The 16,763-nt window shown below is 26.1% G+C and overlaps 1 protein-coding gene across 4 annotated transcripts in view; it reads left to right on the top strand.

The window, feature by feature from the left end:
• LOC114122236 (ly6/PLAUR domain-containing protein 6B-like) overlaps positions 1-16,763 on the top strand; it is a 65,660-nt gene that overhangs the window by 43,963 nt on the left and 4,934 nt on the right. For 3 of the 4 annotated variants that reach the window (XM_027984835.2, XM_027984838.2, XM_027984839.2), the window contains exon 2: positions 14,632-14,780. In XM_027984835.2, the coding sequence (XP_027840636.2) occupies positions 14,657-14,780 (124 nt within the window). In that variant the 5' untranslated portion in view covers positions 14,632-14,656. Of the gene's footprint in view, positions 1-13,377; positions 13,519-14,631; positions 14,781-16,763 lie in introns of those variants that run through there. The other variant, XM_050205047.1, reaches the window with a different exon arrangement.

Here is a 16,763-nt window from a genome sequence, read left to right as displayed (position 1 = left end):
TAGCGACAATATTTTCGTATCTCGACTATTTTTAAAAAAGTATTTTCACCATGAAGTCTCATTTAATTTATTAATAGTTGTATTGTTTTATTTTATTTGTTTGGATATAAGATATACACTGATTTATATCAATTAACTACTGGTAAACTGTTAAAAAATATAATTAAACAATAAAACAATAAAACACATACAAATAACGTGTTTGTATTAAATTATTATATTAACTTTAACAGAAAAATATAAGTTTAATAATATATTTTTTTTTAACGACAATGTATCATGAGTTACATTTGTAAATCGCTAAATCTTTTAAACATTCAACGTTATTACATATGTCGTCTTAAGCAGTCGGGCATAGAATTATTCATGTAAAACCGAGTAAAACCCGTGGGGTATACTTTTAAGACCTATACCTTCGAGAATATAGATGTGTTATGTTCGTAGGTACACCAATTATATCAGATCACATTTGGTCTGCATTTTTTTCACTACAATGTTTTTATGGTACTTACGTACTATGGATGGGCTCCGAATGGCCCGGTAGTGGCTCATAAATTTTTTTGAAGGGCCAAAATATATTATAGGTAGTTATAAACGCGTAATATCGAGCCAATAACGACGCACCAAGATTGCGCACTTATTTTACCTTTTTATATGAGACGATCACAACGCGATTCACGAATCACGATTGCCAGCCGTACTAGGCACTTAACCGAAATGCATTTTAGTTTTCACCTAGTCACTTACTACCGATACCGATACCGTCGATACCGATACTGATAATTATATGTCAGTATCGTTTTTACTGATATAAAATTATAAACAAATGTTTATAGAGGAAAACCACAAATAATCGTTAAGTCGGTACGCAAGAGTTTCAGATCAGATTTACTTTTAGCCTTTTAATACGCCTTAATAGATTTAGTTTGATAGTCTTTATTATTTTATTTCAGTAAAAATTGTAAAAATACATTGTTCCGTCCGGTGGCCGTAAAAATACCTAGGGTCAGTCGACTATTTCCACTGTCCCAACTGGCTAATCCGCCTTTGAATTAGGCACGTAGGTACTTATCTATGCACTATAATACAATCGGCACAAATAAGACAAAACATTGAAAATCGTTCGCAAATATATTGTATTTGTAACAAATTTATTATTCTAATTAAAAATAAAAGAATTTACGTTATAATTTTAGAATCTGGTACGTTAAAACGTGTATGTAATGTTTACTGTATTTTAATGTAAAATTACCATTTTAAGGGTTAGATTATTTTAACAGAGAAAATTGTTGCTGTGAGGAAAACTGCGACGGATATATGAATTATTTCTTTAATGTATAAATTATATTCATAGCATTAACCATAAGAGGAAGGTTTACTATTTTTAATTTGAAACTGTAATATTATAATATTGTACGTATACATAATGATATATAATATATTAAAGTTCTATTGTACACCATACTATACTTACTGTATAATCTTATGTAATATTCTTAAATATTTATTTTCTAATTTTATTGTCACACCAGTTATTTACAGTAAATGACTAATATTCATATATGAATCATGGGTAATAAATGGAGACTGACGTTGGGTAGGATTTCTCGATTATTGTTGTCTAAATACAGAATATTATTGATTTAAATTGTCTATAGTCAGTCAAGTATTTAAATCTGCATTCATATTTAACTTAATACTATGCAATAATTATTTTTAGATCGTAAAATAGATAGTCATCATCATTGTGCAAACTGCCAAGTAAGACAAGTGTTTCAATAAGTAAAGGGTTATCATGATCCCTAAACCACTTCCTCTCCACCACATGACACGTAATAAATACTGCAATAAAGTACACCAGTAAAATGCCTTCTGGAAAATTGAAGCTTAATAACATAGTAAACATAAATTGTTTTTATGTTATAGTGTTATCCGTATAGTTATATACTTAAATGTCTTTTAATATTATGGTAAATTTCAAACTCCTACACAATAATTGTAGACCTATTAAAAAGTAAAAATAATAAAATTATGTTATAAAACAAAACAATTTTTACAAACTTATAATAATGTAGCATAATAAATAATTATGAAAATGATAATTTTTAGAGACGTAAGAGGCGTGAAAAAAGTTACCCATTACTCATTAATAATACATAATTTAATTATTTATTCGTTAATTACTATACCAGTTGCGTTTTAGTCCCAACGAGGAGAAACAACAGAAATAAAAAGGAAGCGCACATTTTACATTAAAAGTCCAGAATTGAACATTAATTTGGAATAAAAACATTTGAAAATAGTAGTAAAGTTTGTATAAATCGTTAACAAACATAATATATGAATCGTAGGTATGTAATATTATGTTAATTAAAATAAATTACAGGACACCAGTAATAAATTAGTAAAGTTAAGATAAATTTTAAAAAGTTTAATTGGGCTATTCGTTAATACTGCGGTGTATGACCAGGCAAGACTTATCACAACTTTATGCAAGAAGTAGTTAAGTTCTGTGGTTTAATTTGAATTTTAAATTTTAGAAGAAGACGAAAAATATCTAATTTTAACTTGAATTTTTTCTAGGTTAACCATTATAAATTTTATTCGAAGGTATTTTGTTTTGTTTTATCTTGGAAGTACATTTAACTTAATTAAGTGAAATTCCAGGACATTTCATTAAAGAAAAATCAAAGATTACTTGATTCTGATTTTTTTTATCGATTTTTAAGTACCTACCAGTTCCTAGATAAAATTTTGATAAAAACAAAAAACTCTATATCTTAAAAATATTTATTTAATGATTAATAGGTACGTAGTAGGTTACCAATCTAAAACTTATTAATTTATCTTGATTATGGTCATAAATCACCTAAAACAAATTTATAATTATTCTCGATGAAATTCTGTTATCTTTTGTAAAGAATTTCATTATACTTGTCATAATAGGTTTATAAATAATGGAAAAAATCACGGACTATATAATATTCTTTACCCAATTTCTATGAATGGATAAATAAAAATTCATTATATGAATTTCAATTATTTTGAACCGCCTAAAACACACACAATATATACAATATATAAAGCCGGTTGTGAAATATAATCATAAATAACAGGGTAATACCACATACAACAGATGTTTGAAAAAAATATTTGACATATTTTGACATAATTTATGGAATAACTTCGGCACTATAGTATTGAGTATTTATATAATAATATTTTAGCGCATTAACATTGTGTAACTATACAATTGTATATTGTGCCGTTAGTTTCTATTAGTTAATGATTAGATTGTTAAGACTTAACAATACCTAAGAAATATTATGGGAATATCATAATTATACAATTTATATTTTTATAAATTAATATCTTAATAAAAAAAATATGTATCAATAACAACTATAAATAATAATGTACTTATAATATATACTTTTGAATGTTTTTGTAAAAAAAAAACTCAAAAATTGTTTATCTTAAACTTAAATCACATGAAATTATATCATTACAAACAATATTCCCATTCTCTGCGGAAGAAAAAATATTTACTATTATTAATATAAAACCGATTTCAATACTTCCCAACATCTATTATAACATTATTTATAAGTTACACATTATTTATCAACTCATACGTGTATTGAATCGTTCTTTTATTTTTGCCTTCTCATTCATTATTAACTAGACTTCAACTTCGTAATATTTGTTTTTATCTATTAGGTATATACTAATTGCAATTTGCAATATGGTTCTACATTTTTATTTCAAAAACGTAAAAAATAAAATATAAAGTAGGTATTCACAAATATGGCAGGTATTTTAGATACCAATATCAACACTAATTTATACTTCTCATTTCTCAATTTTTACATGAGCGAGACGCTATTATTTTTTTACCGAAGTCCTTAACACAAAACAATTTGATACATGACATATTCATCATTTTTTATTTTTTTATTTTATAAGACAAAAATTTAGATACAATTTAGAAGATGTTACTCAATCACATCTTGTGCTACAATAAGCACAAGTATAAAATAGGGTGGTATCTTTCAAGTTAACAAAACATATACAAATTGGTTCCTCTACGTGTTGTTCGAATTTTTTATTGAAATTCGCTATTATACTTATAACATTAAAATGTAAATGATAAAAGTTCTAAAAATGAATTAATATATTCTATTTTACTAGGTAATTCACTACACCCACATGAACCAGTGAATACTGTTTCCCCTATCATAATGCAACTAACTCATTGTTAGTTTATCTTACCCCGTTAGATTTTTTTCATCTATTATACAATTATAAAAAGGTAGGAAACTTTTAAGAGCAAAAAAGTAAAAAAAAAATATGTCATTCAATTTGAGAACTTCATTATTGTACAACACCGGTCTCCTAACATAAAAATGGTATCAAATATTCACTGCGAATCGTGACCGAAGACACTTGAATATCTCCGAAGGGAATGGTTTATATTTTTGAAGCGCTGGGAGAGTTTTTTTTTTTGGAATTTAATTTAAAAAAAAAAATGCAAAACACTAATGTTAAATATATTTATTTTCACGCCTTTTTGCGAGAAACTCTACACTTCTTACACTTTATTACAACTCATTTTAGTTGTTCTCCGTTGTCTGAATAAAAATATAGGTACACTAATAAATATACACTCACGCGATATTATATAGAAGTACGCTCGCTCAGCAGCAGTATACTACGTGTTTTGTAAGAATTTTTTTATTTTAGTGAAACAATAGTAGATAAATAAATATAAAACGGTTTGAAAAACAAAATAACAGTTATAGTAAATAGTGTTGTACAGACGTGCGGTGCAAATGGAGGGCGGGCGAATAAAAACGTGTTCGGTCGAGCTTTGAACGGACAGCTGCAGCCGGGAAACTTTGTGCGGCGATCACAATTCACAATACGCAGATTATTATCGATAGACCGGAATGATGGCAGTTTGTGATTTCAATCTCCGCTCGTTTCGTATATATATATATACATATCCACATGACACTTTTCCGATGCGTATATATAGTACGAGAACACGAGGTCAAACTGCTGCCTGATAGAAGTACGAATCGAGTTTAAATGGAAAACACCGGTGAATCCCTTTCCCTTTTGACCGCCACCGATCGTCTATCCGAATGTTCTACTCTATGCACACCCGGTTTAATAAACGCCGGATATAGATATTATGACTGCTGCAATGACGCGTATTGCCGACATAAGGCACAGCGTCGCAGATGTAACTATATAATATTATATATTATTTTATATTGTACCTACATTAAAACATAATAGCGCACAATGTCTTTTCAACGGATATTACCTATATATATGTATAGGTGATACGGATAATACGTGAAGTTACCTCTGCCGTTAAAATATAACATACAATAATGTGTGTGTGTGTGTGTGTGTGTGTGTGTGTGTGTGTGTGTGTGTGTGTGTTGATAAATCGTGTGTGCATAATATTTCTATGCATATATTATTATATTTAGGTACATAATGGTACGTACAACGCGTACACATCATACAGCGCGTTTAATATAATAATATTATTATTACATATTATTATTATCCGTGTTATGAAATCGTTATTATTTCAACAATTACTAAAGAGACATCGCAAAATATTGATCAGGCCCACAAAAACTATACGTGCTCTGCGTAGAATTTTCGTAGTAACCCTATACACCATTAGTCCAAAGCGATAGAGAAACAACACTTAAATCGTGTGCGAGTAACAATAAAAATACATTTGCAGGATTTGAAAAGTTTAAAATATTTGTAATTATTATTGTTATTTTTTTTTTTTAATTTAATATAAAGTTTTATAATTTGCAGATTGCTTCTACAAATACACCTACTCGTTGTATTTGTTGCAAAACGCATAAAAAATATAACGGTAATTTCGGAAAAAAGTACAATATATGTATTTAAACTTGTTAAAATTGGAAAACATTTGTAGGTTTATTGAAAAAAAATACAAAAAATGCCCTCATTTTTAATTTTACATATAAACTTGAATATTATAAATAACAATAACTGTATAACAATATTATATAGGAGCATAAAATGTTTGAATAGTCATGACTAATTTATAATCAATATTATTATTTACCACTAATATATATTTTTTTTCTGAAGATTGTACAGTAATAAAATATTTAAAAGATTAGAATCATAATAATTAATTACACTATACCTACCGTGGAATGATTGAATCTAAGTCTTAACGGTAAAACTCCTAAATAGGTACAATCAGTATACGTTCGATAAGAAAACAACTTTACTGTTATACGACGTCTAGAAGATTTATTTGTATGCATTTGGCCTTTTCTAAAGAATTTTATACATAGGACATACTTAATACGGATTTGTACATTACTGGGATATTGATTATATAATAAATTATGTTTTTAGTTTTATTTATTTTAAGTCTCTTATTTTATGACGAATTTGATTACACAAGGAAACAGTTGTATTAACATTTTAATATTTTTATTAATTATCATGAAATATAAAATAGTAAGCAAACAATTTTTTCTTTTTTAATTTAAAAAATTGAACTTTTTATACACGCTGTTTAATAAGATATTATAGTGAATATTTTCAATTTTAAAAAAATATTTAAACACTATCATTGGCCAATATTATTATGTATTTTCTTTTAAATTAGTCTAAATCTACAAGAAATAATTAATAGTATTTTATGGCGGTTTGATAGTATAAAATTAATCAACTTATATTATATCTTAAACTTTTAAATATATTTATAATTAGATTATATATTACACATAAAGAATTTTAAATAATTTATATATTTGTATACACTTAACTTATCTCAAGTATGTGATACAACTAGTAAGTAATAAGTATCAATGAATTATATCAAATATTATACTTATTTATAAAAACTAAAATATACAATACTAGTATTATTGAATTGAAAAGACAAATATTTTTTTCTGTTTATAAAATAATATTTACCTAAGATTTTTAGTAGGTAACTAACAATGTTCTATAACTATTTATATTCGAATATTATTAAAAAGTAAAGTCTATATTTTAAAAGATTTCTTTGGTCTGTAAAAATGTATAGTCAAATAGAGCATATATAGTTATTAAAGAAGTTATTTATATATAGTTTAAGTCAATGTTATTAAATTTTCTTTATTTCTTTATTTAAATTACTAATCATGTATTGAGGTTAAAAACTTTCATCATTTATATTATTTTGTTTTTACTATAATATTATCTATCTTGTTTTAAATTTATAATTTAGTTTTATAATAGATTTTAGACCTAATGAAAAAAAAAACCTAAATAAACTACCTACCTAAATTATATATTTTATGCGTTGTTCATAAAGTTTATTTTTAAAAATGCGTTTGAAGTGCACAAAACTTTAAAACTATTATAAAATAATTATATTTATACTGGCTATACTACATTGTAAGAGTTGCAACATTGAGTCATCAGTAATCACTAATAACTAATACGTAATAAAATTCGTATAATGTGAAAACTATTTTAAATGCCATTACCTTTTTATACAGTTTTCTATAACGTGCAATTAATTTAATATGCTTAGAAATTAATCTTTAAAAAATAAACACGTCATTCAGTCGTGTCATAATAACGATATAAATACGGTAACATGATACAAACACTAGGTAATAAATGAAAAAGTAAAATTTTAACTTTCTAAAACGTTGACTGGAAATTGATGACTGGACATTGTTTTCAAATAAATTAAACATTTCAAGTACTTTTTAACATATGAATGAAACTTGGTTTAAAATCATAAAATATGGAACATTATATTTGATTGATCGAACTATTCGTTTTTTATATTTTATAATTATAAATTAATAGCATCAATCAAATTTTATTTCATTTGAAAAAAACCATAAAACTTTGTTTTTCTGTAAAGTTTTTAGCATGGAAATAATCCAATAAAACCTATTGAAATGTAAAATACAAATTATTGTATTTACGGTAATAAATAAAATAAAAATATTACCTCTTACCTTTCAAAAACATAACTTTTAAGCACAAAATGATATAATCTCGAAAATAAATAGCAGTAATTTGTTGAATACTACATTTGATGGATGATATTAGTGTTTTCAAAATGTTATTTTACGCTAACAGTTGATTTTCGCTCGTTTCTTTTGAAACGTAATGGCTCTTAAATAGATGAGAGTAAATATTTTAATATTTAGTAATTGACAAAGTTTTTGTAATGCAACTTTTTGAAGTATTTCTAATATACTTGAACTATGAGGTGATAATTTTTTAGGTAGGTACATAAAAACAAAATAGATAGCTATAATGTAAAATTGTAAACTTTAATACGCGCAAATATAAAAAAATATGACGTTGTATTACAAACATCTATTGCCTAGTTAACTGATCTAATAAATCTAAATCCTGAATATTATATTTTGTACATAATCGAAATTATTACTGATAATTGAACATTACACAATTACCATATTATCAAAAATCGATTCAAATTGAGTTTTAAATGCATACCTACGATTTGACTACATATTTATTATTCTTTGTTTTTATTTTTGAATAGTTCCTGACTTATATTCAATAATTTATTATGATATCTACATTTTTAAATAATTAATACTACAATAAACTTTGAAGTCATAAATAAATAGTAGGTATTTCATTAGTCAAAATATTAGCTCAAGTGATGTATATAATTATAATTTACAATTGATGCAAGTATTTTTGATTTGTGACACTCTATAAAAATTGTATTTAATTTTTTTTTTTTTTATTAAACCAATAAAATTTTTTTACTATTGATAGTACTGGTCACCCTAAACACCAAATAGATTCACTTTTCACTTTAAAAATATTAATGTTGAACAAAAAAAAGATGAATAAAAAAAATTAAAAATACATATTATTATAGTAAAATTAAAACATTCATAGTCCATTCAAAATCTAACATTGGTAGATACTTTTGCATTTTATCTAATATGTAATTTAAATTACCAACGAGAAAATATTCTAAATGTTTATAAATATAAATGTGTTATTTATTTTGGATTACGTATACTTTTTTTAAAAAAAATGACAATATTTTAAATTAAATATTTGTTATTTTACTATCTTACTACTCAGTTTTATTGATTGAACTAAAGAAAATTTTTACATGAAAACAAACTTAAACATTAAATATTTATGATCGGCAATTGTAGGTAGGCATACGTTATTAGGTAAGTACCATACTAAATTATAATTAATTAAACATACTTTAAAAAAAAAAAATCCAAAAGTTAAGTGATTATAACTGAGATAGGTGTCTTTGTATTCTTAAACAAGTAGGTAATACATTATTTTATTTGAAAAAGATAAGTGAAGGTCGGAGTAGGTACTTAATAATAATCGTGTTTTCTTACGTTTCTTTATCCATTATTTTTGACGTTTTTGGGATAATAAATCTAGAAATTAGCTATGTGTCTAATCCATAAAAGTACTACAAAAATTGTTTCTGAAAAATTACACATTATTAAATTATTTTTATGAAATTAGCTAGAATGTTTTAAAGAATTTTATGTATAGTCGATTTAACTAAATTGACCTTGTTTATTACATGATTGAAGAATATTCTTTTAAATTTTAAATTAAAACCAAGATTAAAATGAGCTTTAAAATCATGACTTTTTTTCATATTTTAACTTTCTAGATATAAATAAATGTGTTACGCAAGAATATAATATTGTATACATAATAATAAATTAGTAAATCACGTATGCCACATGTGTAAATATCAGCAAATCCCTATTATCTTTGTCTGTACAGTATTATAAACAAACCTCGCTTCATCGGATTTTTTTATTTCATATACCGTTGGCAAAATACCTTAATTTTAAATGAAGTAAATATAACATCATAACCGATTACCACATTTTCAAAAGACGTGTTAATCAAGTGCTCTATATATTTATTATAAAGGTTATTTAAATTTTTTTAATAGCTATAACCAGTTGAAGGTAACAATAAATAATTAACAGTGACTATTTTTTTAATACGTTAGGTTGTCCAAACATCATTTGAAAATCGTACGTATAGCACACTAAATAAATATTTCCTTGGTAATTTTAGTTTTGAAATAGTCTATATTTACTTAAACTGAACAACTTAGCTATAAAACGAATAGAGTGGTTAAGCTATAAAACTGTGTGATGGATATAAACAGATAATGTTACTAACATGCTTTTAAATGTATATATACGTATAATGTTTGCTTGTGTATAAAATATTTATCTGACTGCAATAAAAGTTCAACAGAAACTAACTATACTAGAAATCGAATTGTTTTAGACCATAGTATTGTACTACAAAATATATTATTATCGTAGTATATTGTTTATTATATAAAACAATATTTATTTTTACACTTTTAGTTTAAAAGTAGATATGACATACCAAAATATACACATCATAATATATACCTATAATCTACTTGCATAATTAGCGTGGTACATGATTTAAATAAAAATCAGGATAGTTGGTTTTAAAAATCATTGAAATTCCTATAGTAAAATGTCTGTTATAAATAAATCACTTTTAATATAGGAATTATTGAAAAAAACAATTTATTTTAAAATAATTTGGTAGCGAACACTTGGATTTTGGAAACTATCAGTGTAGTGTATATTATATAATATACGCTTTGTTGGCATACGCACTTTAAAACTAGTCAATAACCGTCATTGCAGATATTTGTCATGCACACGTCATCGTCACTGTGTATTACACAATTATTGTCGTCTGATAAAATGTTATTAACGCGCTCATGAATAATACATAATAAATATTAAGTATATAGCAAATTTTGCACTAGACAAAGGCTCGAGATTAGATTTTACACCTCTATACACGACAATAATAATTTTATGCACGGCGTATACCTACCTATAATATACCTATATCTGGTACGGGTTTACCTATATAATTGGGTTGAGGTTAGTGGTATATAAAGATTTACATAATAAAACGATAAAACGGAAGGTGGCTTTTCCGGAGCAATAAATAATTCACCGACAACAGATGACCCGATTAATACACAAAGTTTGAAACGTTTAAGGACGCGCGACCTGAGAGACGTCGGATAGCGCGACGGGGCGGGGAATGGGGGATGGGGGTGCAGATTAAAACGTTATGGCCATCATCGCGTAATAAACGACAAAAGAAAAGCGACCATCATGTGTTTTCATTATCCCCCCCCCCCGACCGGGCGTGTGCCCGTGTAAGCAGCGCAGAATCACGGGTACTGCTGCAGTAGGTATTATTAATATTATAATCGGATACAATGCTCTCTTACAATACGCGATATTATACTGTACACGCTGAGATAACAGCTTTATATATTGTTCTGTAGACATTTACAACAATAAGCCGAGCTTTTTAAACGGCAATGGCACACCGACCCTCAAGTATAATATGCTCTCGTGTGTGCACACATCATATATATATATTTATACGTTATATTATATGCTAGCGCGTATATATGTGTATACGCACAAGTTGTATACAAAAACCCGCGATGTACTCTCTCGCGTGGTCAAAAGTTACCCTCCAGCAAAGTCTAAGGTAATAACTAATAACGACGTGTAACTGTTGGCAAACTGTCGCCAAAATCCTTCCATTCACTCTTACTTCACGCATTATACCTTTAAATTATTGAGAAGTTAGTTTTCCTCGACGACCCATTATATACGCGGAGGTTATTCTGTTGAAAACTTTTCGGCGGTGGTGTGACAACGACGATAGTTAATCTTCACACACAACACTTTAAGTCCAAGACTTTCGTCGCCGTAGCCGCCCTTCGATGGGAAATGTTTAATTACAATAACGGGAAACAAATTGCAAATATAATTGACGAGTCAGAAAATTGTTTTTTACTGCTAAAAAATATCGAGATTTTAAAACTACAAAAAAAGCTGTATTCGCAGATACTGGCCATTTTTCATTAGTGTCTCTTCGCTGCGTTATAAGAAAATGATGAGTATTATTATTATTATTATTATTATTATTATTATTACTATCGTTTTTTTTTTTTTTTAATTTCATATCCTTAATAAATCATCATAAATTCCATTTGGAAAGCAATAAAAATCTAAGCAAAGCCAAGTTTATAACATGATTTATATTTCAATATGAGTGTTTTAATAAAAAAAAAAAATATATATATATGAACTTTTGTCTGCGTTATAAGTATAACAATAAAATTAATTTTATTTAAAATGAATTTCTTGTAACTTTTACAATATTTTCACTGGATTTTTTTAAAGTGAAAGCCTACTGACATATTCAAAAAATCACTTTTTATTCAGCTATAGAGTTCAATTCGATAAAGGACAAAGTAAATACATTTTTTATTTTTTTTTTGAACAAGCATTATAGCTTTTACCAAAAAGCTAGCACATATAGGTCAAGTGTCTTTGTAACCACTAAAAGCGATGAAAAATCATTACATTTGAAATAAATTCTCAGCTGTCCAAATATTTAAAATAGTCAAGACACACCTTGACTTGCTCATAAGTAATTTTACGTTTTAGAACTTTTCAAATTAAACTGATTTTTGCCTTAAAAATATTAATTTTTAAAGTAGATATTATTTTTGTGTTTAATTTTATGTCTAAAGAGATTTTGCCAGAGTGTGCAACTTTTTTAACTTTTTTAGTAACCACAAACAATACTTTATTAAAAAAAAAAAAAGTACACATTATAAATCAATAGCTTCTTCATTACATGTTTTGAATTACATATAAAATCATCCTATAATAAGAATATGCTTACTACAACAACATTCGATAAAAATATACAGTAAAAAAAAATTATTAAAAAGTGAAAAGTATGACTTTGTTATGCAAACATATAATGTACATAACAAATAATTGGACACCCTTTTCAACATTCAATCCATTAAAATGTGCATATATTGTATACAACTTTATAAACAACTACTGAAAAAAAATTTCATGGCTGTCTACAATATCTTATTGCGTGGATATTAATTATTATATCGTTATACGATAAACAATATTTTTTAATTTTGTAAAAAAAAAAAACTTAACAAAGCTCCTTCATATTTACTAAGGTAATTAAAACTAGAATAATACCATTAAATACCTACATCAAGGTTGGCTTAGTACATACGTATTATTGACTACTTGCAAGATAAGTTAATATGTAATGTTAGATAAGTATGAAAAACATAAAAAGAAAAAAATGACTAATCCAGTTGCAACGTGATTCCCACTCGTATAAAAAAAAAACAGCATACGTCTAAGACTTCCTTGTCATGTCCTTGTTTTATTTAGTGTTCAAATAAAAATATTTATTATGTATATTTATATATTTTAAATTTTAATGTATTGTTATATTTCAAATATTACCATGGATCATCGGTCACCTAATGGTGACCTGTAAATGAATATTATCTGGCCAGCAGACAAAAAACAAATATTTTTTACGGTAAATTAAATGAGATTTTCATTAGTTTTCATTTTATTTTTAAAGAGCCATTACAATTTTTGATTATAAGCATATTTTTAAATATTTTTACTAATATATATATAAAAACATATTATATAGATCAAATTTGACATAAAAAAAGGTAAATTTTTATCTGCGTGTAGAATTGTAAATTATAGTTTTAAAATGAATGCCTGAATAGTATAATATTATATTCGATGTATGAAAAACGATATGTCTTAAAATAAGTGAATTAACTCAAGTACAACAACGATATTCTAATAAATGGTATAATTAATTAAATGATATTGATTTTAAACACTATCGCATGAATAATTTCAAACATTGTGTGAACACATTATGTACCATGTCTAACATATTGATTATTGAACAATTTGAAAGACATAAATAAACGTATGAATTGAGTATTCATAAATACCTATAACTCATAAGATAACACATTTTATTTATTAACGACATACGTCATATATTTTTATAAGTTATATTACATTATTATTGAATTATTGAATTATCAAATACGATTGTCTATCTACGCGAAATAAATAAAGTTATTTTCAAGTTGACTTTTTTTTTTTAAATTATTATTTTAATTTAAATAAAATATTAATTGATATTATATTCGGCTATTACATCGTGCCTCGAATGTTATTATTACTGCAATACTGTAGTACCTAAATAAAAAAAAATAAAGCCTTATATCACATATTTAACATAGATCGTGTATTTTAGTATTAAATCGGACCATTTAATTTAAAATAAGATTTTTTAACACATATGGTAAAAAATGCATAACTCATTTTATCCGAAATTGTTTGTAATTTATTCAACTACTATCTTTTACCAATATCCAATCCGTAATAATATATTATGATCGCTCAAATAACTGATATGCCCTATAGGCACTATAATAATTTATTACTATATGATAAGTACCTATGCTATACATTATAAAACTTTCGGGACACTTTATCTGAACAAAAAAAAAAAATCCAAAATATGGATAAATTGTTAAAAATATACTTATGAACAAAAATCTAAATCAATATTTTATTTATGTTAAAAATCTAAAATTAATTTTCTTGATTGTTTTAGGTAATGTTTGGGGTCATACAGAGGTATGCCTCATGGTTGCCCGTGGATGGTACCACTATTTAGATGGGCCTTGTTATCTGGTTGCGTGGCCAGATCGCTGAGTCCCGATACCAAAATGTCCGAGGTTTCCACACAAAACATGACAGAAGGTAATTCACTGGTAAACAATATAAATCCATTTTGAAACGTCCAGTTGTATAATGGCAGGTTTTTAACAACAAAGTACAAACCCTAATCAAACATTCAAATAAGCATTCTCCAAAATCTGTCACACGCTCACACTTAATCCGAGGAAAATACGATACACAATGCACACCGTGTAATGACAATTTTAAATCAATATATTTTTAACGAATACGTAACCTCAAATATTTTTGACATCATTTTATTATTTAATCCACTTTAATAATTCTATACATATAATATTTGTATAAACAATAAACATACTATATTACTATACCAGTAATTTATGTGTGATTTTATTGTTCATATTAAACAGTTTATTTTTCTTAGCCGTTTTTAATGTTTTAACACGATGAAAAGCCATAAAGATCAGTTAAATCAAAGAAACTTAAATATTTCACTTAATTTTATGTATAGTAAACAAATAAGTAATGATTATGTACCTACGCACATGATTTTACATACAGAAACACATTCAATACATTCATTTGATTAGAGGCATTAAAGTAGTGCATTATTTGTTTTAAATGTAACTTAACTTTAATTCATTTTGTGAGGTTTATTGTGTGTCTACTACTACCTACCTAAAATAATACGCATTTTTGGACGTTATACAAACTAACAACACAAAATTATATTATATTATATTATTATTTTTATACGGCATAAAGTTAAAAATATTTAAATGTACAAAAACACACTTATAAAGATTTTAAGTCTCCCTAATGTTATAAGCTTATTGCATTACTCGGGGAGAACCAAATATGATAAAATAACGAATGCGCAAATATTATTGTAATTTAATCATAAATTTAAATTATTTATTTTCGAAAAAAAAATAGGCATTTTTTACCGTGGAACTTCTTTTAAATTTCAATCGACAGATATGTTACACGAAACTTTTGAAAAAGTCTTACTATTCTAAAAGCTTTTTTTCCCCGAAAACATAAGTCAAAACATATGGTTGTCAAACCAATTCTCTCGCGACTAAAAATCTTAAGATGGAACACGGAATACACAATGTTTGTAAAACAATTTATAAAAATACTCGTATACAATCACTTTAACGATTTTATTTTTTTTTTCGACTCAAAAATAATTTAATGGTTAAGGTAAAATCTTTTCAATATTATAATAGTTTTATAATATGAAGTCTAATTTGAAACAAATTCTAAAATAAACAATTTCAATAGCATGAATCATGTGAGTATGTACAATTGGTAAAATTTCTTAATTATTAAACAGTACAGTGACTAATAATTGAACAAAGTTGAATGTTAGGAAAAAAGCAATAGAAAGTTGAATTTAAATAAGTGATGGACAGCCTCTATTTTTTATTTTAATAAATTTTCCAACAGCCTTTTCAAGTATATATTTAACTAACTTCTTGTTTCTGAACCTCGTTACGTCGTCTCATATTTATTTTTTCACTGTATTACTCGTATTATAATAATTAATGAGAATAGGATGTTCACTGGAAATTGGAAAAGCCCGCCTCGCCGGGCATCGCCAGCTATAATTAGTCTATTCAAAGAATACTCTTACCATCGACTATGGAATATTATATTATTTTAAATTCTTATTTTAATATATTATTTTATTTAATAGTAATATAGTATTAATAACTACTTATTAGCAATACATTTTATTATTTCGTCCATACTTTTATATGGAATTAATGTAATATGATTATATATCATTTTATATGATTTAACTTCGGCCCATTAATTTACCAACTGGCTGCAAATTTCTTGGATTCTATAAGCACGGGCCACAGGAAAAAATAGGATTGCCAAAAGACACCCTGCACTCATTCTCATCACCCTCCCAACATACGACGCCTCTGATTATACTGTCCAAATTTAAATTCACAAATCGTTATTTTTCAACGGACATGGAAAACGTTGAACTTGCCAATTTAAGTGCCATCAGTTATAAAAAATAAACAC

The sequence above is a fragment of the Aphis gossypii genome, chromosome 3 (assembly GCF_020184175.1).
Source record: "Aphis gossypii isolate Hap1 chromosome 3, ASM2018417v2, whole genome shotgun sequence".
In the NCBI taxonomy this organism is placed as follows: Eukaryota; Metazoa; Arthropoda; class Insecta; order Hemiptera; family Aphididae; genus Aphis; species Aphis gossypii.
Note: the sequence above shows the minus strand (reverse complement) of the source record. Positions and strands in the feature narration are given on the sequence as shown.